Source organism: Mixophyes fleayi, chromosome 6 (genome assembly GCF_038048845.1).
Source record: "Mixophyes fleayi isolate aMixFle1 chromosome 6, aMixFle1.hap1, whole genome shotgun sequence".
Classification (NCBI taxonomy): domain Eukaryota; kingdom Metazoa; phylum Chordata; class Amphibia; order Anura; family Limnodynastidae; genus Mixophyes; species Mixophyes fleayi.
In genome coordinates, this window is record NC_134407.1 from 81,531,459 (window position 1) to 81,558,726 (window position 27,268).

Below are 27,268 nucleotides of genomic sequence, written 5' to 3' on the forward strand. Positions count from 1 at the left end.
GCTAATATACATCTATATAACTATCACAATCCCACCACATAGCCAAAATAACTCCATATTGCCTCACACATATAGCCAGTATACATCTATGTAGCCTCACATGCCACCATATAGCCAGTATACATCTATGTAGCCTCACACAGCACCTGTACATAGCCGGTATACATCTAGGTAATCATACATAATTGTATGTGTATAGATATAGATAAAGACATATATGTCAGACACTGACCTATTACTGATTGTCTATCAGACTGTAATGAGGCCACTCATAAACAGTAGGTGATCCCAGATTAGATGTTTCTAGCAGAAGATACTTGGCAAGTGATTGCCAAAAAGAGGAATATTATGATCACCTCCATCCCCATATGGCAGCTTTATAAATCAACACATTAAGGACTTGGGTACTAGAACATAGCGTAAAGCTTGACCTGCTGCACAGCCATCCCTTGTTTTCTGATATTTTAAATGTTGTGGTGCTTTGGAATGGTATTATGGTACAAATGATAAGCCCATGCATGTAGAATGTAGTGTGAACAAAGTCAGTCTCGCAGCTACAGTCTTGTCAATATTTGAAATCCATAACTCTATTACCCTATATACAGACACAGGATACTGCATCCCTCAACATAACCTGACCACTGGACATGATCATTATATAACTCTATTACCCTATATACAGACACAGGATACTGCATCCCTCAACATAACCTGACCGCTGGACATGATCATTATATAACTCTATTACCCTATATAGTCACAGAATACTGCATCCCTCAACATTACCCTATATACAGTCACAGGATACTGCATCCCTCAACATAACCTGACCACTGGACATGATCATTATATGACTCTATAACCCTATATACAGTCACAGGATACTGCATCCCTCAACATAACCTGACCACTGGACATGATCATTATATGACTCTATTACCCTATATACAGACACAGGAAGCTGCATCCCTCCACATAACCTGACCACTGGACATGATCATTATATAAATCTTTTACGCTATATACAGACACAAGATGCTGCATCCCTCAACATAACCTGACCACTGGACATGATCATTATATAACTCTATTACCCTATATACAGTCACAGGATACTGCATCCCTCAACATAACCTGATCACTGGACATGATCATTATATAACTCTATACCCCTATATACAGTCACAGGATACTGCATCCCTCAACATAACCTGACCACTGGACATGATCATTATTTAACTCTATTACCCTATATACAGACACAGGATACTGCATCCCTCAACATAACCTGACCACTGGACATGATCATTATATAAATCTTTTACGCTATATACAGACACAAGATGCTGCATCCCTCAACATAACCTGACCACTGGACATGATCATTATATAACTCTATTACCCTATATACAGACACAGGAAGCTGCATCCCTCCACATACCCTGACCACTGGATATGATCATTATATAACTCTATTACCCTATATACAGTCACAGGATACTGCATCCCTCCACATAACCTGACCACTGGATATGATCATTATATAACTCTATTACACTATACAGACACAGGATACTGCAAACATAATCTCACCACTGGATATGATCATTATATAACTATATTACCATATATACAGTCACAGGATACTGCATCCCTCAGCACAACCCAACAATGACCTGACCAATGTACATAATACAGTTCCATTACACTCTAACCAGACACAGGACACTATACCCCCAAATATGACCTGACCACTAGACAATCATAGTACAAATATATAATTTATACAGAAATAGGAAACTCCTCCTCCCTACATGACCTCACCACTGTATATAATTATAATACAAAGTAACACACAATTGGATTCTGCCTTAAAAAAAAAAATATATATCAGGAATATCTTTGCTGTAATAATGTATACAGGAGACTATAATATAAAAATATAAAATCTAGTGACATTAGTACAAAGAATTGGCTTGAAAACTGCATACAAATAAAACCAATATTTAATTATCATTCAGTAATATATAAAACATAAACGTATCACATAAAAATAAAATAGACACACAGTATCAGAAAAAGGCAGGAGAGATAACGGTACACTTATGATCAGACAACTTATAGCAAAGAATATAAAGGAGAATATGTATTGAAACTAACACTATAGTAAGGAACCACCGCTGGATGATCAAGCTATAGAAATAAGAACTACCAGTCCCCTAAGCTCAGCTCTAGGTCCCATATAAAATGTACTGGTGTCCACAATAATGGGTTATAACAGTTGTAATCATGATATAAATAATATCTTATATGTTCCTGCATCACCTCAGAAATCAATAATGCAAAAAAGTCTCCTACCTAAAAAATGGGAAGTCATTATATAAACCTTCCTATGAACCAATGCACTGAAGATCAATAACCGTATTGTATGCTAAGCTGTGAAGTGTGAATTACCAAGTAGTTACTTGTCATAGTACCTATGGATAGGTATACAGTAAATGTCTATTATACAGAAAAAGAAACAAATAAACAGTTGGTGAATAAAGGCAATAAGTATGGCCTCAGCAGCAGAGAGGATATTAAAATGTTACTTAGATACAGCAGGTAGAGGTGAATGACTTACTATATAGGACAAGTAAACACTGACCACGACAAACACCACAGGTCAGCCAACCCAGCAATAGATGTAACATGAGGTATATTGTATTTGTGGTACATGGCCCTTTATATCCACTTAGCATAGGGATGGGACTTAATTTGTTCTCCAAATGAAGATATGGAGCAACATCAGTGCAAATAAATATATTCCTTGAAATAACTTGTTGGTTTCAGTCCTTTATAGAGTTGATAAATACAGTCAGAATGGATCATTATTTTAGTACAATGGGAGGGCAAGTATAAAGCTTTGCCCTATTAATAGTGCTATAAACGACATACTTGCCAACTCTCCCGGACTCCCGGGAGACCAGGCCATTCTCCCGCATCCTGCCCATTTCTTAGTGAAGTGGACAGGATGTAGGTCTCAATGCCGTGATTTGCGGAATTTTGGTCTTGTCTTCCATGGCTAAAAGACACGATATGCGGCACCCATCCCCCCTCCTCAATCGCACCTCACCTCCCCTTGGGGATCTCCTGGAGGATAAGTGAGCAAGTATAATTCACAACACATTTAATACCATTTTCTTGGAATAGGATTCCTGTACTTAAAACAGATCTAAATATTCAATTCAGTTTTATTAATACTTGTGTTGCATCACTTGTTGCCCTTAATTGTTAAAAAATAACCCATTTAATAAAATGGTGCTATGTACACATATGTACTGTAATCTACGGCAACCAGTAGCATTCTAACTCTTATTTAGTAGTGCAGTTTAGAAAAGAGAAACAAACATGTTTGTGTTTGCTCTGGGTTACACCAAATTTGTGAACAATAGCACCATTTTATTAACAAGAACAATTTCTAGTAAAACATGTGTTCTCATGTAGTAGATTCAAATTTTGATAACAACTACAAACATAATCAGCTTAATAATGTTTTATATATAACTTTATTTTGTTATTTTTCAGCCGTGACCACTGCTAATATATATTCACATTAAAAGAAAGTAATACTGAGTTCAATCTCTTATTAGATTCGTCTGTAGCCTCCTTGCTCAGGAAACACTGCAGTAACCTGTAGCAACCAATCAGACATTAGATTTCATTTGCATTAGATCAAAATAAGCTAATTGCTGATTGGTTGCTATAGGTTCCTGCACACCTGCACTGTGTTAGTAAATAACCCGCATTTACCTATACTATTTCCAAAACACTTCTCTTATCCTCTGCTGTGCTCTATGACAGTATTGTATTCATATGGCACTGATTCTGTCATACACATTGTTACAACTATTGCTCAATTAAATCTCAGCTTTCATTAGTAAGCTATGGGAAAATATAATGAAAGCAGAAATCTGATTGGTTTCTATGAAGTTTCATTTACTGGCCCACACATCAGCTCACAGCATGATACATATTTAAAGCCCTTGTGCAACACAAACAGTTTTGCAAACTCCAGATTAAGTAATGATATAAAACGTTATACCCATCCTTCTTGTAGAACTCCAGCATCATGTTATCAGTCGCCACACTGAGCGGTCTCCTGGCCTGGTCATGCTGCTTGCGGTCCGAGTGATCCATGTCCGGCGAGGGCATGGAGCTGTAGTTGGCATTGTGGTTGATGTGTACAGGGCTGCCGTAGTTACCCGTCACATTGAACTCTATGTCTGTGGATGGAGAAGTTAATATTATGGAAAATTCAACAATGGTTTAATGAGCAAGGAGATCTATGGAAAGCAATCGAAATTCCTTGACACGTGCCTGTAACAGCGCCCATAAATGTGCAAAAATAGAATGTGCATGATGCCACATAAAACAAAGAGGTATAGCAATTGAACAATTTTCTGCATTTGTAAATTCCCTTTCCACGAGTGTGATATAAGATAGAGGAAGCTATATTTTGGACTGAACCAAAATTGAAGCCAATGCTGCCAATCAATCCAGTACAATGATATTGCTTCCATTGGTTGCCAGGGAAACAGTCCAGCACCAAACTAGGCTGGATGGGACCTGGACAGCTATGGATGTGGTTAGGTTGTGTGGTCTATAAACTACGTGGCTCAGGACTCAACTGATTCTCCTGGCCATCAGGGGAAAGAACTCTGTATGAACGCTGGCCAGGCTGCATGTGTCCCTGCAACTATTTTGATATACATCTATTAAATATAAAAATACAATAAAAGAAGTCCGGCATCATCTTCAATAGTGTATATTGAAAATCATAGGAACAAAGTGTCCTATTTCCCCCTGACTAGTATAATTAGATGTAAACTACCAGTATTTGTTCTGGACATCTCCAGGATCACTTAATATGCTTGTGTGCGGTCAAATCTTCAATCGGGCCCATACTTTGTGTCCCAACTTACCAGCCCATATCCACAAGGCTCACCCAACTTTACTATGTATTACTCTGTAATGACATAATGTGTAGTCTGCGCATGTATACTCACCGCCTGGGAAGAACCAGTCCGCGTGCTGGATTATGGGCTCAATAATCCCTACAATCTGTAGGGACACTGTTGTCATCATTTCTGTAATATTGCTGCATGAAAAGTGAAAAGGATACAATGTAAAATAAACTAAAATAAGGGTCATTAAGGTAATTTATGAAAAATATGAAGGTGGGAGGAGCATTTAATTTTCTACAAAAGCACCTAATCATCTGCCTTGTGCATAAAAACATTCTATCTTCTGGAGTTCCACTTTAGGAGAATCCCTTCATTTATTTCAACATTCCGTTGTCCCCTTAAAATACTGTGCGCTTTATGCCTTAAATCAATTAATTAAATGGGAGTATTTCAGGCTTCTATTACATGTATCATTATCGCATAATTGATTACCCTCCCGAATTTCGTGGAGTCCTCCCGGATTCCCGGCGAGGACTCCACGAAATTCGGGAGGGAAGGTAGTCGTGCACTGCATCATCAATGCCCCACCTGGGTGGGCATTGATGATGCAGTGCACAGCTGCGCATGGACACTATTTGCATCATTGCGCAGAGGTAGACGGGGCCAATGATGCGAACTGCGTCCCGGTGGTCCTACCACCCACTGGGCGATGATGTGAATTTGTTTCATCAGTTGCCGCTTGCACCTCCCCTCTGGGTTCTCTTTGGAGTTGGGTCAAAAAAGTATGCATGATAGTACATATAAATGTTTTATCAAATTGGTTAAATGCACCTAGAAATACTCTTATCTATATAAAAGCAATCCCGGAAAGAATAGGCCGAGGCCTGGGTTCCACCAGCTACTTTGGCAGAAGTTATTTGTGCTGTGAGCTTGCAGGTTTGCACTTTCTTATATTACCCTTATTATATGTGGGCAGCACGGTGGCTAAGTGGTTAGCACTTCTGCCTCACAGCGCTGGAGTCATGAGTTCAATTCCCGACCATGGCCTTATCTGTGTGGAGTTTTTATGTTCTCCCTGTGTTTGCGTGGGTTTCATCCGGGTGCTCCGGTTTCCTCCCACACGCCAAAAACATACTGGTAGGTTAATTGGCTGCTATCAAAATTGACCCTAGTCTCTGTCTCTTTGTGTGTGTATGTTAGGGAATTTAGACTGTAAGCTCCAATGGAGCAGGGACTGATGTGAATGAGTTCTCTGTACAGCGCTGCGGAATCAGTGGCGCTATATAAATAAATGGTGATGATGATGATATATTGAGTAACAAAACAAAAATCTATTTTGCCATTTAAATAAATGATTGTACATTGCCATACATAGTTTTATTCATACATTCTACTATTACACATGGTTTGTATGCATCTTACATATTTTTATTTTTTAATTGTGTGTTACTGTATACCACTAATAACTAAATCCACGCTCCCACAAGCGTCATTGTTTACGATAGTCAATATAAAACTTTCTCACGTCACTGTGGGAAATGTCTTGTCATTTCTAAACATTAATTGTTCCTTTTACATGTCCATATCATATCTGCTAATTGGTTGTTTAAAAATATTTACTATAAAACAGTACTTTCTAATTGTCCTTTTGCCTCACATCTCTTTCAGAGAGGGTCAAGTGCTGGCCGGGATCTCATTCTTCCTCAGCTCAGGGTTAAAATAACAATGTATGCTTAACAGGAAGCTGGTTCACTTACCCTTCCGCCTGTGGCCAGAGGAGATTAGGCCCCAGCACGATCGCCATATTGCTGGGAGTCATCTTGTTTGCATCCTGATACTCTGTTAACTTGGCTAGAAACTTGACTACATACCTGAAATTAAATTACAACTAGCTTAGTAGTGTAACACTGGGGAGGAAGGGTGAAATGAAGAGAAAACCTAATCCAATGGCACAAAAAAGGCCTGTAATACAACTCTGATCTATAATGACAGAAACCTGTGTGCACACATTATTAGTGCTTTTTTATACATATAAGAGTTTTTTTTTCTTTTCCACCTTTCTTTTTAATAAACATCATTAGGTATGTGAGAGGGTGCCCCCTGGAGCCAGTACAGAGGGCAAAGAAAAGAAAAAACTCAACTGTCCAGGGATCAAGCGTTAATAAGTTCCTCTTCTTTCGGTAAGCTGCCAGCCAATCAGTGATAGCCGCGTCACCACTCTGTGTCCGCGTGGCGACAATCATATAACCGTCCCATGCAGCGCAGTTTCAGTTCGACAGCAGAGAGAAAGAAGAAAGAAGCTGGCGGGATCAACAAAGAAGATGCTGGAGAGAAGAAAGAAGCTGGCGGAGAGAGGAAGAGAGAAATGGCAGAAGGCGCCGACAGCCGGCGCAGATTCTGAGAGCGTTGGGATCAAGCAAGAAGACTACTTAAAACTCCATCAAGAAGATGCAGCAGGGGGAAGCAAAAAAGCTATCACGGTTCCACCCTGCTGCCAACAAAAGCTAGAGTCAAGCAAGGCCCTTTGGGCATCCCTCTTCCAGGCCCGCATCTGCACTCTATCATTCTACACTTTGGGCACAAGGCCCTGGCCATCCTTCGGGCACTAGGCCTGTACCAGCAGCAGTGGGCCCTGAGTAATTAGGAGTGTGTAGGTCTAGGCCCTGGGTAACTGGGAGTGTGTAGGTCTATTGTATATTTCTCCTAGGGCGCATTAGTCAGGCTTAAGCTGGGTGCACACTACACTGTTTTCGTCCAATAATCGGCTCAAACAGCCGACATACAACCGCTTGTTCAAAAGTCAGGTCAGTGTGTACAGTGACACAGTGGTCGAAAGTCTGCCCAAATGGATGATTATCACCTCATTTGGTTGGTCGTACCGTTTAATATTTTTGTTCCAATCTCGTTTCTGCTGTGTAGTGTGTATAAACTTCCGACGTATCCACAACAGTGAGTACGAAATTACAGTCATTGCTCACGACAACATGGCTGTAAAAAGTCGCTAAAGGGACGTCCGCTCTTCCCTTTATCGTCCTAAACAAGACTAGTGTGTATGCAGTCCATGGACCGGGCGATCGGACCATCGGTCGCATGTAAAATTGTTTGGCATAAAAAGTTGGTCGAAATTTCTGTAGTGTGTACCCAGCTTTAGCCTGTGGCCCAAGACAATTGCAGGACTAGCCTGTGGCAGCATTTAAAGTACAGGATTAGCCTGTGATTACATTTAGTAGGTTACCTGCCATTTGAGACCCTGCCCGGGCTGTCCCCAGTGTATTGTCCTCAAGTGGTCATTGTGAGGTGATCACTGTACTGTAATGTGTGTATTTGCTTTAAGTATTTCCCCTTGCAGGATCTAGAAGTCAGGCCCCCATTAAAGATAGGCTTTTGGTATCCGTCATTCCCTGTCTGCATTTGGCGACTGGAGTCTGTGAACTGTGGGGTTAGAGTTAGGGCAGTACAGTACACCTAGTTCTATAGTTGCGCAGTATCTGGTCACATAGTTTGGTTGTTAGGATCAGGGCGCTGTTTTGTTGTTATTGTAGCTAGCACTAGTGTGGGAAGTACATACTAGCCCAGTAGACAGCATTGTGGGTGGGCTGTCTTGTGTGGCCCCTTTTCCTAGCTGATCCTGGGAATGGAACGATTATCAAGAAGGAGCGACGATTACCGGTTGAGTATCATTGCCATTATCTTCGTGGGGGCTTCACTGGGACATCAGTGTGTAGGATATTCAGGTGGAATACTTCCCGGGCTCGAATATCTGAAGCCCCGCGCCCAGGCCCAGACCAAATCGAGGTGTCGGCAATAGGAGAAGAGTCAGGGTCTCTACTTCTGGCCATCACCTAGGACACCCCCATCCTTTCACCCCAGCTTCTTGTCCTCAGTAATGGAGATTTTTGTTTTCCAGACTGAAGTGGCGTGGGAGCGATCTCCGCTGAAGGAGGAGCGTGCTTGTCCAGTCAAGCGTTTGTATCAGGTAAGGCCCGTTACAGGTGCAGTATAATATCACTGGTATATTGATTTACTTAGGCCTCCACAGAAATCCTAAATACAGGAAGCTACAATCTTGGCCAATCATATCCCAGATGCAGACTTGTGATATGGGGAAAAAGGTTTGAGCTGAGTGCAGAATAATTGCTTCATTTTTGTACCACAACGTCTAAATATTGCAATTAACTTTTTTTCCATTCTCTTACTTTGTATGTATGTGTATTTCTGCTGGTGTTTGGGGATTGGGTGAGCTGGGGCTCACATCCTGTCAGCATAAACAATCCATGACCAATTTTAATTACTAGTAAATCAATGGTGTTATTTAAAACACATGGGAGATTGCGGGTATGGTGCATTATGGTGATGGGGGTATAGTACTTTGACCAGGGAGATTTGAGTCTGGGCTGGCTTATCGTGTCATCTAAAATGAGCTATTTCTTGATACAAATAAAAACAATATTTTATTTTAGTGAACTTAATATTATCACTTTATTCAGTGTAAGGTCTATCAAATGAGAATCTATCTATTCAAATAATGGCAGCTAAGAAAATGTGCATTTTCTTTCAGAGTTTCTTTGCGTCCTGTGAGAAATGCTTTCATTTATCCAAATTCCCCTCATCAGAGTCTGCAGGCCCTGAACGACACATACAATCACCAAACACATCCCTTTTACCAGACCACACCTTCAATCACTAAACACACCCATCACTAAACCACACCCCTTTCTCACAGGATCGGTCACAGAGCAGAATGTATTGATGCTACCCTTCACACAGTTTATCCCTCTTCACTTAAATAATATTCCTCAAGTACTACACTTCCCCACCTGGTTAATCTAACATTTCCCCATCTCAGTTAAACCAACAATAGTTAATTTTTTTTAAACTATACATTTTGCATTCATTTATATATTACAGTAACATTAGTTGATTTTTAGCAACTCCTCAGTACACTTTGACATGTACATTGTGCAGAGAAAAAGTTACCTCTGCCATCCCTAGGTACAGGCCTACTGTGCCTAACACTGAATCTGGGCTTTACCTCTTGCCACAGAAACTAAAAAGATGTCTCTAAGCCCTGGATTTGTCCTGTACTTACTTGAAGTTGTTGTAATTGGGTTTAGGAAGCTTCTCACAGGCATTCCATAGAGCCTGCAGTCTCTTGTCCTGGTCCTGGATACTGCAGCAGAAAAAGAGACAAGATTTCAGTGACAATTCCTTGGTTGGCCATTCACATTAAGGGGTAAATGTATCAATATGCGGGTTCTTCAACACCCGCGTGTTCAGCCTCTTCCGCGATAAAATTTCAAGCGGCGCTGCATTGTAAAGGGAAGTTAACCCTTTACAATGCAGCGCCGCTTGAAATTTAATCGTGGAAGAGGCTGAACACGCGGGTGTTGAAGAACCCGCATATTGATACATTTACCCCTAAATCTAGTTAAAGGGGATGTTTACTTTTAAAAAAAACTTTTCAGTAACCAATCATTGTTTAGCCAGGCGCAGCCTTTAATCCTGCACCTTACTAATACCATGGACTCCAGAAGATACACTGCTGAGTTGGCCACACACTAGTTGATCCTCTTTGACAGTGACAGGCTCAGCATCCAATTTGGCAAAATACATGGGCTTAATAATTTCCAGAAGACATCATGGCCTTTTAGAGCGGTCCAGCGATGATTGCGTACACAGGCTTTTAACAGTTATCTTTCTATTGCATTTTCCAACATGCCCAATAATAAGTTTATTCATTTTAAAAGGATCACCTGTGGATGCAATAGTCATTTCAGGGTCAACTATCAGCAAGTTGGGAAGTTAAGTAGTTAAATATTTTTGGGAAAATGTTCCCAGGACATATTTGTGGTTTGTTACAATGCAGGTCATAGAAGAAAAACATAAACTCACTTGGAAGCTTGGATCCATTCCTCATAAAGCTCAAATGTCATGAGGGGTTCAGGAAGCTCTCGGAGGTATGACTTTAATGCCCCTGAAAGAAGAGCCACAGTCTCCAGGTTTAGATTATTAACATGTTTGGTTTAACATTTATTGGTTTATATATCCGTTCCTTTCACATGAAATGCTTGGTCATGTGGTGTAGTAATGGATGCTGTGTTTGTGAGCTATATGCATTTATCATATCAATGTTAACCTCCATAAAAGATAATGACCAATGTGATGCCACAGACAAAAGCTGTTCATGTGGACTATAATATTTTCATCAATCCTTCATATACTGATTTATGGTGTCAGAGTTTAGACCAACTCTTCTGTATCTACACAAGGATTCATGCTGCCAGCAGACATTCTTTGCCTATAAGGCAAGGTGAGCGCTTACCTGCAATGGCGTGAGGGTCAGCCGAGTATTCAGCCACGTCCACCACACAGCAGTCCAGGGCAGCTTTTAACTTCTTCAACTTGGAGGCTGATGGAGCAACTCGAAACAAACCCTGGAGAGCGAGAGAGAAACAGACGAAGTGTGATTGTTCTTGTTGGTAGTTCTGATGGACATATTGACGGAATCACATCTTCTGTAGCGGACAGCCTATCTAATGATAGAGCCAGCAATCTATCAAATATTTCAAGGAAACAGACACAGATATCATCAGCATTTTCCATGAATATAGTGAAGTACATGCGTGGGATCAAGCTGCTTTTAGCCAATCAGAGAGGCTTTCTTTGACCAATCAGATCAGAGTAAAGTGGTTCTATACTGGGTGCTCCACAAGCATCATGTCAGTATCCTTTTTTTCCTTCCCTTTGGATTAAAAGCTTTATGAAAAAAAGAGGATCTTTGTGAATTTTGGTAAATAATAAATTGGTGAATGAGAGATTGGGGGGAGTTTTTATTTAAATAAAAGACTTTATCATGGTGTCTGTTTTTAAAAGTTTTTTAATGTGGCACTGTAGGCCCCACACGGGCACTGAATGCCAGGCCAGGCCATGTTGGCGCTTGTAGTTCTAAAAGCACCAGCATGCTCAGGCAGTCATGGGTATGCTGCCACTTATAGTTCTATAAGCACCAGCTTACACAAACTGTTTATGGCTGCCAGGTCTTGCTGGTCCAGTTGTGCCACATACAAAAATGCAATTTTATCACTTAAGTCTACTGCTGGCAGGGGTGCTGGAAGGAGCCCCATAGCTTTCAGCATGGGGCTGTTATCTTCTAGGGGACCCGCATTTTTTTGTACAGGCTGGTACAAGTACAGAGTGTAAATAAAAATGGTTCCCTATTGTAATTAAAATATTTTACATTGTATCACAAAGAAAAAAACTTAAATATATATCTGAGAACACCACAAAAGTTTTGTTTGTGAGTTTTGCAAATTCTGCCGGATGCTTCTCCTTTGAATGATTATGTTTAATTTGCAGTTTAACCCTTATGGTTGTCAGCAGAGGGCACAGATCTTGTGGAAGATGAAGCACTCAAGGAATGTTAGCTGCTACTACCCCACGGGAAGTGGAAATGAATTCCAGCTGCTGGATTTCAAAATATCAGCATTGCCATTCCTGTTCTCTCCATTTCCTCTGACCTTACATTAACTTGTAAATATATTTTATACTCTCTAAAGGACAGGGAGAATGCAGGCTGTGATGTGTGCTGATAGGAATAGGTGTAGGAAACAGGTCTGAGGAAATATAGATTTCAACAATGAAAAATAACACTTATAACTTATCTGGTACATTAACAGGCTGTATCCACCTGTCATATACACCCCCCTATCATTCATTTGAGTTGGTTCATAACAGTTGCCTATACAGTACATACACTGACCTGTGTGTAAAGTTTTCACTAACATCCCCGTAAGAATTACTGATATTTAATTTCATAGCATGGTCTCAGTTTTTTTCCAATACATCCTGTAATTCTGTATTATACTTAACATGCAAATTATTTATATGAAAGTGCTAACATTTAAATGTTCAAGGAACTTGTTAGAATTACAGATAAATTAAAGATAATGGTAAAAATAGATCTATAGGAGGGGGGGCAAGTTTTAGAAGTTCAGTAGAATACCTGTTAGTGGCACAGGGAGTGGTTTTTTTTATTGGGCCTGGAGTTGATGGACCCATCAGAGAAATGAATAGGGACAGATTGGGGAACGACAGAAAAGAGCAGGAGGGGAGGGAGGATATAGAAGAGGCAGAAAAAGAGAAAAAAGTAGTTACCAGAATTGCAGTAAATTGCTGTGTGGGGATAAACAGGAAGTACACAGGAGGCATGGAGAGTTAGGAGGGGTACATGTACCAGACCACAAAGGCTAGAGGGAGACTAGAGGGACATTGCTAGGAAAACCTCTCCCCAATTATCACAAATACCCTCAGTTCTTATAAGCTCATGAAGCTGTTACATATAGATCTGTGAATGTTATTAATCACTTTTAGAACAGCAGTGAGTACTATAAAGAGAAACATTCAGTTACCATAATGAAGTAAGTATTATTATATAAATTGCAAGCTCTCACCACCAGGGCCTCTCAATCTTCAGTATCGGTCTATATATATGGGCCATGCTCCCTTGTGTTCCTCTCCCTTGGACAGTACTGAAATCTGCACTTTGGAATGACGCACATCACAGAAATAGCCTGAAATTCCTGGAGTCTGCACCCAAAAGCAGGCAATCGGAGGCATTCATGAATTGAGCAAACTTCACGTTACAGGGTGTCCTATTTCCCGTGCCAGCCCTATATATGTTTCATCAAATGTGATCCACTATTGTACAGAGCAACCGAAAATGCTGCCACTATGTAGATAAATCATAGTAACAGTCTGTTAAGGACTAGGAATGTTCTGACTTCTTAGTCCATTGCCCGTCATGTCACTGCACAGTGAATTTCTCATACAGTAACATATAGACCCAAATATACTGCCTAGGGATATTTGGGGGGTACGTGCTATTGATCAAAGTGTAATAAATCCTAGATTTTAGGATAAAGACAAAAAGCTGGAAAATAATTTATAGCTTGCAGGCAGAGCTGAATATTCAAACACACAAGGGTCTGGTTAGGGCTACACTGAGGAGGGAGAACGAAGCAGCGTCTGCAGCAGATGTGAGATGTTCCGTCTTACCTCCTCTTGCATTCCACATTCCAGGAGCATTGTGACACAGGCCTCAATGGGGAATGCAATCTCCCGGCCACTGACTGTCAAATGTTCATCTAAGGACTTCCCAAATGATGGCTTTTCAATCCAGGCCTCTGCAAGGAGTGAAACACAGAGACTGAGCATAAGAAACATTACATAGATTGAAACAAACATAATCTGGGGTAGGCAATGAACAGCTTAGTGAGAAACAGAAGTAGTGGCAGCCGTTTTGTGGGCTGAACAAATATTCATGATGCCACAATGCAGCCAATCAATTCACTTGGAACCTGTGATGTCACTGAGGCACAATTAAATTGACTGCCTTCACTGGTTATAGGTGAAAGGTTCGCTTTTAATAAAGGTGAAATAGACCGGGTTCTAGAAATATAGTTTCCCTAATTTGCAACCCCCTTCTATTTTTTTCTGAAAGACCAATTTCCGTTTATTTATGACTTATGCAAGTAGAAGGACACGGGGTTCCAGGACCCTTAGTTAATGTAGTCCTACTTACTGAACAGAATACAGATGGGGCAACCAGCACAGTGAGTGTTTTGTGACCATCAAAATGTATCTGAAATCAGTTTGATCTCTGTGCTTGTAAGACCTAAGATGCTTTTCATCAACAACAATCATCATGAACAACAGTGGTCTCTCCAAAATATTACCATAATCTAGGTCACTTTAATTACAAGGAGGGGCAAGGGCAGAGATCTGGATGAGGGGAGAGTAATATTTGAGCTGAGGGGTAAACAAATGATTTTGTTTGGCAACTTGCCATCCTAGCTTTTTCCAAATCCTATTTTTAGGCTATGCATACTGTACATATGATACACACGCATGCACGGTAAATATGTATCCTGCCCTAGTGTAATTTGAAAACCACAATACAATATGCAGGGCTGCAGAAGCACTGTGGGTGCCCTATGTGGCTGACTCCCCCACCCCCCTCTGCTTCCTACCATAGCAGATGGGAAGGCGTGCGGGGGACATCTCCTGCGCACTTCAGGCCACTGGTCAGTGACATGATAGCCCAATGCCACTTTCCCAACACCTCTCCAATGAGGCACCATGTTACCTGCTGACCAACGATTGCTCACACAGGCTCATATGACTTGATCATTTTAGAAGCCACAACTGTTCCAATATGGGCTAAAACAACCAGCTTTATGGAAGCAAAAGATGATCATCTACTTGAGCCCCTATTATGTAAAGGTACTTACTTTTTATGGGAAGAGGAGGACTTTCAAATCACATATTTATCCCACCACACCTATTAAGGTGCTCTAGCTAAGAACTTTCAAACCTTACCCAGCAGAGTCCATATCAATATAGGATATCATAATTAACACAGCTGTCTATAATTTAGCATTAACTTTCTTTGGTTTTGGATATATCTATAAAACAATGATTGTGGTAACTGATGACTCTACAGAGAACTAATACAAGTGTCAATGTGAAAAGGTTATCATGTGATGTTCTACCCACTACTGCCTGGTGTGAGGTCTTATAATGTTTTATACAGGAAATCGGAGATGACTTCTAATATCTGTAAAAACTTACAGTAGGGATTTTAATACACATAATTTCCTAATGAACACTTATATAATGACATCAGAACTCACTGATTATAAGCCATGATATCAGAAATCATCATTTATACAGATATCCCGCTGATTTATTCTTCACATCCAGTCTCTCTCCCAGTCCTGATGCATCCACCTTTGTAATACTACTAGAAGCAACCAAATTTTCTTACCCTAGAAGCAACAAAACCTTTTATCCATTCCCTTATCACCTGCCTCGACTATTGCATCTTCCTCCTATATGGATTTCACTTCCCCAATTCATCCCTGTTTCAATGCATCTTATATGCCATGACAACATCCACATACGCTACACGACCCTGCAAATACCTACCCTGGCTCCCCAGGTCCTCCAGAATCCAATTCATATTACTCAAATTACCATCACCTGCCTATATCTCAAATCTCATCTGAAAAGGCTCTCCTTCATACCCTATTATACCTGTCTCAGACCTGAGCCTCGTCTCCTCTTTGATAACACCTCTATCATCCACCATCACTTCTGCCTGTACCACTTTCCCCAGCATTCAAATCTTTAAACACTCTCTGAAAACTCATTTCTTACAGCATACCCTACTCCAGCCTATAATACACTAATAAACAACTGTCCCACTCTCTACACACACTCTTGTCTCATCTCTGCCCTTTCACGTTAGATTGTAAGCTCTCTTACAGTCCGGGTGCTTCCTACCCCTTGTTTTCATGTTTGCATTTATTTTGTCTACCTTTTATGTTCCCGTGTTATGTATGCCTGGCACTGCGGAGCACTGTGGCACCTTAAAAATCAACGACAATAATATTAATAATAATATTATTTACAGGAGTTTAGACATATATTATCATCACTTATATTAATATATTTTCTAATTCTGTGTGGGAATTCTGGTCTTGTATTACATGGAAGAATTTGTATACATTTGTTCTCTTTACTTAAGAAAGTTACTTTATATGATGTGGGAAAGTAAGTACTTTCCACACAGCCAGCACTCTCCACTGGTGACAGGGGACATCCTTGTAAAATGGACATTAGTGTTAGAACCAACCCCTCTCATAAAACCATACGGACCCCATGTAATTTCACTAATCCTCCTTAGCTCCTCTCTCAGTCACACATTTTGCCATTTTGAAACTTTTTTCCTCCACAGTAATCAGATCTAAACTACACAACCGGAATGAAACAGTTAAAAGGTTAATCTAATGAGGACTTTACCCTGAAGGACTACAGGATTTTTCCTAGTAAATTCAATTTTAAACACTATTATTTCCAGATTGCTCAGCTTAGAGAAAACAGCACAACACAATTACTATTTACCAGCAGAAGTAATGTATTAAAGTGTGCTAAAGGGTTGCAATATTTTTACAAATTTACAGTGACAGTTGCAACACTTGTTAGAAATCCCCTGTAAAGATCACTTTTCTTGCTTTATCCAAATAAGGTAAACTCCCAAAAGTGGAGAAACGCATTAAATAAGTTGTGAAATGCACAAATTATGCTCTAGAATGCAAAAAATCTCAGAGCTTGACAAAGAAACACGGTGGGTTAGATTGTAGCCCGATTTATAAAATGTTTATTCATAATGCTCGTTGTTGCAACAATAGCCATGTGACCCCTATATGTGTCCCCCATTTACCCTACCTGTGGGTAGCCCGGTATATGGCAAAGATGTGTCAAACTACAATATCATCATTTTTCTGAAGGATGGGTCAAATTAAGAACATTGTTTATACTGGTTTACCTATATCCTTCTCAGTACCTTACATTTGTAGTCTGGAAGAATATTGTGTATATCAGAGACAATAAAAAAAAGAGTCATTTTAAAGACGTGGTAAAGTCACTATATGACGAATATAGAAGAAAGGCTGTGTATTACTAAGTTGAATAATATACATGAAATAACTGGAGTGGTTATAGTGGATATATCCACCATCTCTCTGTCACACCTCTGCAGCAGCTGCCATGTTAGGAGAGATGAGCTCATTTAACTACACAGGGACAGTAAGGGTCATTAAAAAATATATAAACTTGCAATGTTTTTTTTATATGGACGAGCGTGCACTATTGTCAGCTTTGCACATGTCAAGGTGCACTCCCAATTCACTGTCTTTGGAAATACACTAAAAACATCCCATCAGTCCAACATACCTCCACCCTCAGTACACCCCCTTCATTCATTTCAACTGGTAATTTGCTTCTTATAAAATAAAAATCTGTTTATCAGTTTAGACCCATTATATCTTAAATAAATCATGAGAAAACCAGCACTGTTTTTATTACATGTGACACTTTTCTTTGAAGGTTATTATTAAATTGGTTGAAATATGAAAAGAAATTCCACTAGAAGGTGCAAAATCCTTTTGTGGTTTGTAAATGACCCTTATGGACTGACAGCTTGGCATACTATCTCTGCGTGTACTGCACTGTGTGGATATGTGGATTCATACATAGGGGGAAGGGCCTGTGATGTCACAGAAGCTCACATGACTGCAGTCTCAACTTTTTTACTGTCCTAAAAATGGTAGGAGCTTCAGCAGTCTGTAAAGGAATATGGGAGTGATGCAGAGATACGGTGTAATGTCAGGGTAACACTGAACAACATACAGTATTCATGATTCATATCTGAAAATGTAAATTTTGAGGACTAGTTATCCCTTAAAGAAAAAAAAATAATACTATGACTTTGATTTTGTTTTGTAATTTACATTTTATTGCTTTACTGCACAACAATGTTTATATGTTGTTAAAAGTGTCATTGTGTGCAATCATTCATTCTGCCGTAGTGGCAGCCCACTGTGGGTTTTTTCATGCCTACCCCTGCCTATCATACTCCATAGAGTATTTAATTACACTTTCTTCATAATATTCCATCCAATAGGAGAAAGCTTCTATATATGCCTCACCTTTATAAAAATTATTTTGACATCACTGATTTATATGAAAATACAAATGAAATAAAACAAATTGCACAGAAAAACACACACATATATATTCCTTCTAAAACAAGTTTTACTAGTGATGAACATAGAAGAAAACTTGTATGAGTGACTGTAGACACTCTGAAGATGTTAGCTTTTGTTTTGCAACATCTGTAACCAAGAAAATGAAAAAATTTGTACTATTTCAGAGGTTGCTAATGAAAGTTAGTTCTTTACTACCTATCTGTCAAACAGCTGCAACAGCGTGTTTCTAAGGGGGAATTAAATTCTGTGATATACAGAGTGATGTTCGGCTTTGTGAATTTCCAAGTACTACCAACATTGCAGATTTTCCTGTGCACCTCTTTGGGATGCAAAGAGAACTCGTTGAAATCCAAAGTTCTGACAGTCTAACTTACTAGAATAACTCCTGATGCATGGAATTAAAGTACCCAGCATAATACGCTTTTAAAAAAAGGTGCACTGGTGACTTGCAATCAGAACTTTTCACATGTATTTCCTAAATATTTAAAAGGTTGTCACTCAGTATCCTGCTTTTTGTTTTTGAATCGAAGTACAATAGGTTGTCAATACTCTGATTCACAAGATTATGCATACTTGCCTAAGGCACCTGAATTTCGGGGGAAATTCGGGAAGAGTAGGCAAACCTCCCGTTCTCGCCAAAATTCACAGCATTGAATGGCGGGGTGGGGCTTAATCATGTCATTAAGGGTATGGTGACGCGACAATGTCACCACTCCCCCTCCTACCCCCTGTCACATGACACCCCCCACACACCCCATCCCGGAGGAGAAGTTTTAAAAGTTGGCATGTATGAGATTATGGTTTAGATTTGATCAGCAGTTATAGCTAAAATGCTCACCCTGTTGGGCTTTGATTTGTGGCAGCACAGCTTGCAGTAAAGCAAGAGACTTCCTGTGGTACTCTGCCTGTACTTCTATTAACTGTGAAAGATAAAAAAAAAACAAAAAAAAAAAAAAAAAAACACCAACATATTAAACACCATCTATGAAAACAAATTTGAATATACTCAGAGCAGCTAGTCGGAAAATGCATGAATCACCACACGTACATCATACAATCTGGGGATGATCAATGTGGACTACTTACCGGTAATTTATAAGCAGAGAATAAGCTATCACCTGCAGCTGGTTGGGGGCTGCAGGTGATAGCTCGTTGCCCACCACTGGGACAGAACGACCTGTAGCCATCATATTATGAGAATTTCACAGCAGCAGAAGATAAGTGTTCTGATCTTGAGGGAGTCAACGGCCTGTCCATTCATGTGATTAAGTTAAAGGGTCACTCCACTAAAAATGCCTCATAAATGATCCCCCCCTCCCAATATCCACATCTTGCCCTTATCCTGTTCACTGCTAGCATCACCTAGCCCTCCTCTTGCATCCTCCTAGACAAGCACTAATTACACATATATGTCATCCCTATCTTGGAATGCCACTAAAGCTATAGTACTAATGTTATCCTGTACTTATGGCATGTGTTCACTGCTTACAATGGTTTATCTTTAGGTATGTTCTACATTCTTGTGTAAGTTATTCATTGAAATGAATCAGTGTCATGTTGTGAGGAGAGGAATTGAGGAGGCAACCGGGAAGTGACAGACTGAGAATTAGAAAGAAGCACAGTCCCCCAACAATGATGTAAGGCTGCTATAAAACTGGTTCATACAAACTGCTTTCAGATTAATCTTTATATGAAACAAAGTTCACACATCCAACTTGTTATATAAACTACTTTACATTTTTCTGCCTGAGTTGGAGGTGTCATTAAAGAAGACACGTCATCTTTTGTGTGTTTATTTTTTGGTTAACTATAGGCTATTTAAAGCCTAGGACAACAAATAATGTTCGCTTCCTTCAGTTTGTGTGGGAGAGGCTCAGGTAAGTCCAGTGATAAGTATGCCGACCAGTCTGCCCAGCATACTAATTGCATAGTAGATAGCGCTACCCCATTCTGTCAGCACTGTAGAAGAGTGAGGAGCGCACACATACAGCCAGGAGAGGCATTTCTTAACTGTCCCTCTGCCACACAAACCAAGTATGGGGAAGCTCATTTTCACACAGGTAAGCCGATTGTGCTTTTCAGCCCTGTCATATATCATCAGGTAGAATGTTTATATTTGTTGCCTTCTATATGATAAAGCTCAGATTTGCATCAAATCTTGCCACTAGATACAATTATATTGAGATACAAATCGTATGCTGTACCAAAGAGTAAGGTGAATAAAACAGTTTTCCAAGATTTTATAAATACATGACTGAAAGCTACAAATAGTGCTTGGGGGTGTTTACAAATAATTTAATGCACACATATTTGACATGAGTGAAGCTCATCAACTTTCTTCTGTTTCTTCTACAAGTTATTTAGTATTGTAAGCTAAAACTGAAACAATCAAAGTAACTTTAAGACTAAAGTAATTGTCATTTATTAATGGGGTGGGTAAATGGAACATATTTAGTGCTTAGACATCATTTTGTTCAAGCACATATGATCTGAGCTAGGTTAAAGTACAGAGGGTAACACAATACTACAGCAGACTAGTTACTGTCAATGTAACAATGGAAACAATAGTGTTCTTATAGTCTATTTAATATTATAATACTGTTCAGTTACAGGTTGGTGTGACTTTGTACATCATAATGCTCTGATTGGTCTACCCCTGTGACGGTTTCAACTCTGGGATTGACTACAGCTTGGTTTAGCCAAGTGAATACCCTAATGCTCTGACTGGCTTGAGGACAGTTACCTCTGTGAATATTCTAATGCTCTGATTGGCTGCAGATTGTTCTACCCCTGTGAAAATCCTAATGCCCTGATTGGCTGCAGAATGGTCTACCCCTGTAAATGTTCTAAAACTCCAATTGGCCATAGGTTGGTCTATTCCTGTGAATACTCTAATGATTTGGTAGGCTACAGGTTGGTATATTCCTGTATATGTCCTAATGCTCTGATTAAAGATTGGTTCAGCCTGTGAATATTCAAATGCTTTGTTTGGCTACAGATTGGTTCAGCCTGTGAATATTCAAATGCCTTGTATGGCTACAGATTGGACCAGTTCCACCCACTTCAGAATTTGCAACACTGAAAAAAAAAAACCCACAACAGTACTCACACCCTATGGAAGCATGCTCAATAATTCCATCATGACACCCATGCATAAGTACACACACGTCCTGCAGTGTTTTCTCCATACATCCAATCCTGTTATATATATACTGTACTCTGTACTTACTGTCTGAAAGTAGTTTGCATAGTCTATTTCTTTGGCCACAAAGTTGTACATATCTGCCGACAGTTGATCCTAGGAAAAATAAATAATCACATACAGTTAGGTATCTGAAACGCTGTTATGTAGAGCAAGGCAATGGGCCCAGCATTTGGAGGTGAGTTCTACTGCAGTGACAGGAATATGTCAGGGAACTACTATATGAATCAATTATATCAGGGCTGCCCAGCTGAAGAAGCACTTGTTGTTGTGATAGTCTTCAACATAAAATGGAAGCTTAGGCTGTATTGCACACCTGGGCAGGTTTTCATGGGACAGGTTGCATGTATGCTATAATCACTTAGGCATAAAATAGAACCTATATGTGTAATTTATCAGCTGCTCCACTTTCATATACAGCATATTGCTCCATCCAATAGTAAAGAGAGTACAATGAGAGAGAGAGAGTACAAAGGGTCCATGACAGTGACCTACTCCAACTTCTACTCAATAATAACATTTATTAAAGTAAATTGTGAAATTCTTTTACAATCATGGCGCTGAGTAGACGAGGACAGTGCTTAGAAAAAGGTAAGTACAATGCTTTGGCAGTATACAGTAAAAGGTGTCATCTCTGACCATTTCAACAGAAAATTCTTTTATCATCAAAGTAAACTCACATCCCAAAGGTTGAGCTTCAATGAGAATTTGATCTGGGTAGGCCCCGGTAGGAGGACTCTTAGGCCACTATACGAGAAAGAGTCTCTGGGCCTGAGTCATTAAGGAGAGCAAAGCATAAAAAAGGAGTAACTTTGAATCTGGGCAAAACTATGTTGCATTTGAGGGGGAGCTTAAGTTAAAATGTAGGCACAGATTTATAGTTGGGGTAGGGCATGTTCTAGTTCAACTTTAAATTTCAGTGTAAAAATAAACTAAAGCTATCAAGTATTTGTGTGCTAGATAAAAAAAACAGCCAGTATTTATCTTATATGCAAAATAATAAATTAATTTGCACCCCTTCCATTGTAACATGGTTTGTCCCGGAGAACATTTACTCCTTTTTCTTGCCTTACTTTCCTTAATGACTCAGGCCCTCTAAGTCTTCTATTTCCACCCACATTAAAGAGCATGCATACAAAAGTATACTACAGGTGCTCCCACAAGGCTACATAAAATATGTGTCTCTGCCTTCACTAAGTTCTGGTGTAATAGGTATAATTCTCCATATGTATAACAGTTTACTGGGATGGGATTGCTGATCTCCTAGTAGAGTGACCAATACCCCCATCACTTAGAACCCATGGTCCTTCCTCCTGGACATCACAACAGAGCATCTGGATAGACATGCTGATAAGCTGGCAGTCAAGATTATTAATGCAGCCAGATGTTTAGCAGACCCTCAAGCTCTCTGTTTGCAATTGGTCATTAGCAAAATTTGGCATCTAGCCGCAATGGAAACAATTACAGTGTTACGGTTCTAAGGAGTTTTCTATCAGTCAGTGTTAGCGTTGGCCTTCTTAAGATGCGGAGTCTAACGAACCCCCCGATCTTCACCAAGAACCGTTACGGTTCTCAGGAGTTTTCTATCAGTCAGTGTTAGGGTTGGTCTCCCTGAGGTCCAGAGTCTAACGAACCCCCCGATCTTCACCAAGAACTGCCACAAGGCGGGATGGATTTTGCTGCCGGAGGTCCACAGGTCGCGGCCCTTAGGTTAGCTCACTGATGTGATAGGTGATAGACGGCTGGTAAGGAGAATAGACTTTGTAGAGATAGTAGTACGGCACAGAGGAGCAGGATCAGCAGCTGAAGAAACACAGCACATACAGAAGAATCCAAACCGTATACAGTGGAAACTCCGGGTCGGATACACTGAGGACACACAACACTCAGGAGAGTCGTAGTTATTAAGGATAGCCGGGTCAGATACACAGGTCCACAGGCAGCAGAGTAGTCAATAAGGATAGCTGGGTTGGATACACAGGTACAAAGGCAGCAGCGGATCCAGAAGCAGAGGTTAAACAGGACAAAGTTCATACACAGGGAGAGCCAGACGCAAAGTGGTAACTAGTTGCTCTGACAAGGCTGCAGTGTACAGGTGAGCTTTATATACTCTGCAGATTGTACATGCCGCCTCCAACCACGATCATGTGATTGCCCAACCAAGAAGTGCTGAGCTATACACAGAGGCAGGGAAATCAGCAGCACAGGAGCAAGTTTGTGGCATACAGCCTATCTTAATAATACATTCCACTAATTTTTCAAGCGTAGTATCTGTGGTTTTTCAAGAAGCCCCCCTGTCAAAATTTCTCAATCCAGGAACTGTCAGATCTTCTGTACTACTATATACAAGAACTCTCATTAGTACACCTGTAATTTGTAATTCTTATCTCTCAATTGGACAATGCTTTATGATTACTTACAGTGCCCTCTACACCACCATCGGCTCTAACTACAGGTTCCCCCCTCCTCCCTTCTGTCTACTTTCTGAATCCTCCCCCTACAAGCTTAACTTGTGATCAGATATCTGACATTGTTAGTACGCTAATTTACTGTAACCACTATATAGATTCAAGTAGTTATGTTGTATTTGATATGCATGTTCCATGTTATATACTCATTTATTTACCATTGCACAGATACTTGTTGTGTCCTGTATTGATGCTTTAAAATGTAAAAATAAAGAATTGAAAAAAATAAAGTTCATTACAATCTACGACAGATTATTAGCACTTGCTTAATTCAGGTCAGGTCACTGCCACTTGGGGAACACTTATGAAAACAGTTTTCATAAATATAGGGTATTTTGCCCATTCATTTCATTCTTCTGTTTTTGCTCAAGTTCTCTGTGCAACGTATTTGTAAACGTATCCCTGTATTCACTGAGTGTCCATTAAAAGGAAGCCAGTACTAATATAAAGATAGTCAAGTTTACTATGGCATATCCCCAATTGACCAATTATTGAATGTAAAAAAGGGTAGCACAAAACATCTACAGGAGAAAGGAGAGCGACAGCTGCAGTCTGAATGGGTTCAAGAGAGTCTACATTATAAGTAGGGCTGAGCGGAGATTCCCACCTTCTAGATACCTCAAGTTTTCTTGCTGCCAGAACTGTGAAATCAACCCATAGGAACATGGTGACGTCAAGTCACAGGCGGTGGTCTCATTTTCTGTGTTACAAAAACCCTCCACTCACTGAAATGACTACTAATGAAAGCTTTTTTACAAGTAACTGTAGAAAAGGTGTGTTGTCCGTAGCAACCAATCAGAAGTTAGCTATGAGTTACACCACTTTGCAGTTACATGTGGAATGTCTTCCAATGATATTCACCACACATAAATCACTAACTAGGAGAAATCTATTAATTTGCATGGTTCTTGCCACATATACAATGCCGTCTATGGGTTCATCCATCATTATTTTTTTCTCTTTGAGGGCTAAATAGAAAAATACACAATAGAACCACCAGGGAAGTAACACACCATACAGATATCAATAAAATATGTAACATTGAAAGTAACCTGTGCTAACCTCTGTGCCATGAATATCATTGTCGCTACAGTATTTCCCCAGTGGCTATCTTGTGTTGCGTTTCACCTGGAATAATTTTACAGTCATTTCATTTTTGATGGAATTTTTATTAATATAGATTTTTATAAAAGTCTAAAAAAAATATATTCTCCAATTATATTTTCCCTTTAATGGAAAAGACCAAAGAGCTAGTTTGCCAAAGCAAAGAGATACATCTTTTCCCTCTGATTTGACACTCTCAACTTACCCTACAGATCTCTACGCGGTTCGCTGCCTCTTCCATTTCTTCCCTGAGTGCATCGGCCTTCGCTCCAGAGGGTTGCAGGTTGCTAGAAATCCCGGAGGATTTAGCAGACTGCTGCCACCTGTTTGAATGACAAATTAGAACATTCAAATAACATTGTATCACTTTCTGAGTGTTTAAGAGTCACAGTCATGTCTAAGAAAATGTTAGCTTAATGCCAATTCATTCATACACCCCCGTCTTTCCTAATTACTCTTCCTTTGTTTTCTGTCACTGTCTCTTGATGTTATTCTCCTACCTGCTTGTTTCCCATTTACGCACAGTGCTAATGCTCCCTCTGAGAATAGTGACTCATTTCGGTACCGAAGCATCAATATATCAACCCGTTTAATTTCCGAGAGGGCTCCAGAGACAGCTCCTGTGAGTCACAAAACCTTGGCTGTCTAACCACAGCGTGTGAGAAACTGAGATTCACAGACAAAGGGGCACAGACCTGGCTTTGTCATAACCGGTTTAAAGGGTTGTGCGGCCCATTACCATCAATATAAGGTGATACAAACACTAGCTGTGATTATTGAACTCACACATTATGGAGCACACATAATTCATATCCTCAAATTCATAATGAGATGACTTACAAACATTACTATTAACTGCTCAGTTGCCTTTGTTAAAAACAAGGTATGCAATGATCAGCTTTTTTGCAGCACTAAGCGTTAACCATCGCTCCATGCTGCAACATTGTTATCAAGGGAAGAGTATAGGGAAGATAGAGAGCTGTGAGAGCTCAGACTACTATCCTTCCAAACTGAATTGCTACACGTCAGCTCACAACTAGATTAGGTAAATACATAGATCACAACTAGATTAGAACCAACTTAAATAAAAATTATTTTTGTTCCAAAAGTCAGCAAAATAGATAATGACAACAGCTTGAAAACAATTAGCAGCTACGGGGATATGAATTCAAAAATCATGTAAAGGTTCACTTAAAATATATTGTGCACAGTCTGGCTAATTTACTTCCACTCAGGGCATTTTAATTTACCTTGCTCTAGATGAATCCATGTCCAGGACTAATTTGGCTAAGTGCTTCCTCTGTTTTTGGATGTTGGGGATCTCCACCTAAAACAAATGAAGACAATCAGTCGAGACATGGAAGTAAATCCTGGGTTCATGATGGAGATATAGAGTACGGACAGCATGGAACAATGAAGAACTGGGTATTACATAAGAGTTAGTGATAAGACCAGACTCTATGGAGATCTAAAGTACCACTAAACCTAACTAATAATAGGTAATATAATTAATCCTAAATTCTAATTGTAACGTTCACAAATATGTTTGTATACATTTCAGTAGAAATAAGGATATTAAAGAGAAGTTACAATCATGGGGGAGGGTATTTCCCTATGCACAGCAAACTTCCTGTCAGTAACCCTATTAAAGCAGACTGTGGGGAGCCTACATAGTAGATAACCTTTACATATATATTTGAAAATGTTACAAGATGTCTTTGTATATACCAGAACCTTATATTTTTTCATCTAGGTTCTTTAACAAAACAAATTGACAGAACAGTAAAACAGAGACAGAATTTCTGTTCAGCCACTGAACCACCTTCCTCTTCTGTTTCGGGGAAAGGCTTTTGCTTTTGTGCTGCATGGCCACTCTTGTGGTTATCTGCCTGCATGGTGTGGCTGTGTGCCCTGGATGTGTCTCTGGCATCATGTTCA

The 27,268-nt window shown here is 39.8% G+C and overlaps 1 protein-coding gene across 4 annotated transcripts in view; it reads right to left on the minus strand.

The window, feature by feature from the left end:
• ARHGAP44 (Rho GTPase activating protein 44) overlaps positions 1-27,268 on the minus strand; it is a 122,119-nt gene that overhangs the window by 14,595 nt on the left and 80,256 nt on the right. For all 4 annotated transcript variants that reach the window (XM_075216964.1, XM_075216962.1, XM_075216961.1 and 1 more), the window contains exons 6-16: positions 26,581-26,657; positions 25,536-25,653; positions 21,786-21,854; positions 19,395-19,476; positions 14,001-14,128; positions 11,269-11,380; positions 10,839-10,920; positions 10,036-10,116; positions 6,704-6,817; positions 5,049-5,140; positions 4,085-4,265 (exon numbers count right to left, since the gene is read on the minus strand). In XM_075216964.1, coding sequence (XP_075073065.1) covers positions 4,085-4,265; positions 5,049-5,140; positions 6,704-6,817; positions 10,036-10,116; positions 10,839-10,920; positions 11,269-11,380; positions 14,001-14,128; positions 19,395-19,476; positions 21,786-21,854; positions 25,536-25,653; positions 26,581-26,657 — 1,136 coding nt within the window. The remainder of the gene's footprint in view (positions 1-4,084; positions 4,266-5,048; positions 5,141-6,703; positions 6,818-10,035; positions 10,117-10,838; positions 10,921-11,268; positions 11,381-14,000; positions 14,129-19,394; positions 19,477-21,785; positions 21,855-25,535; positions 25,654-26,580; positions 26,658-27,268) is intronic.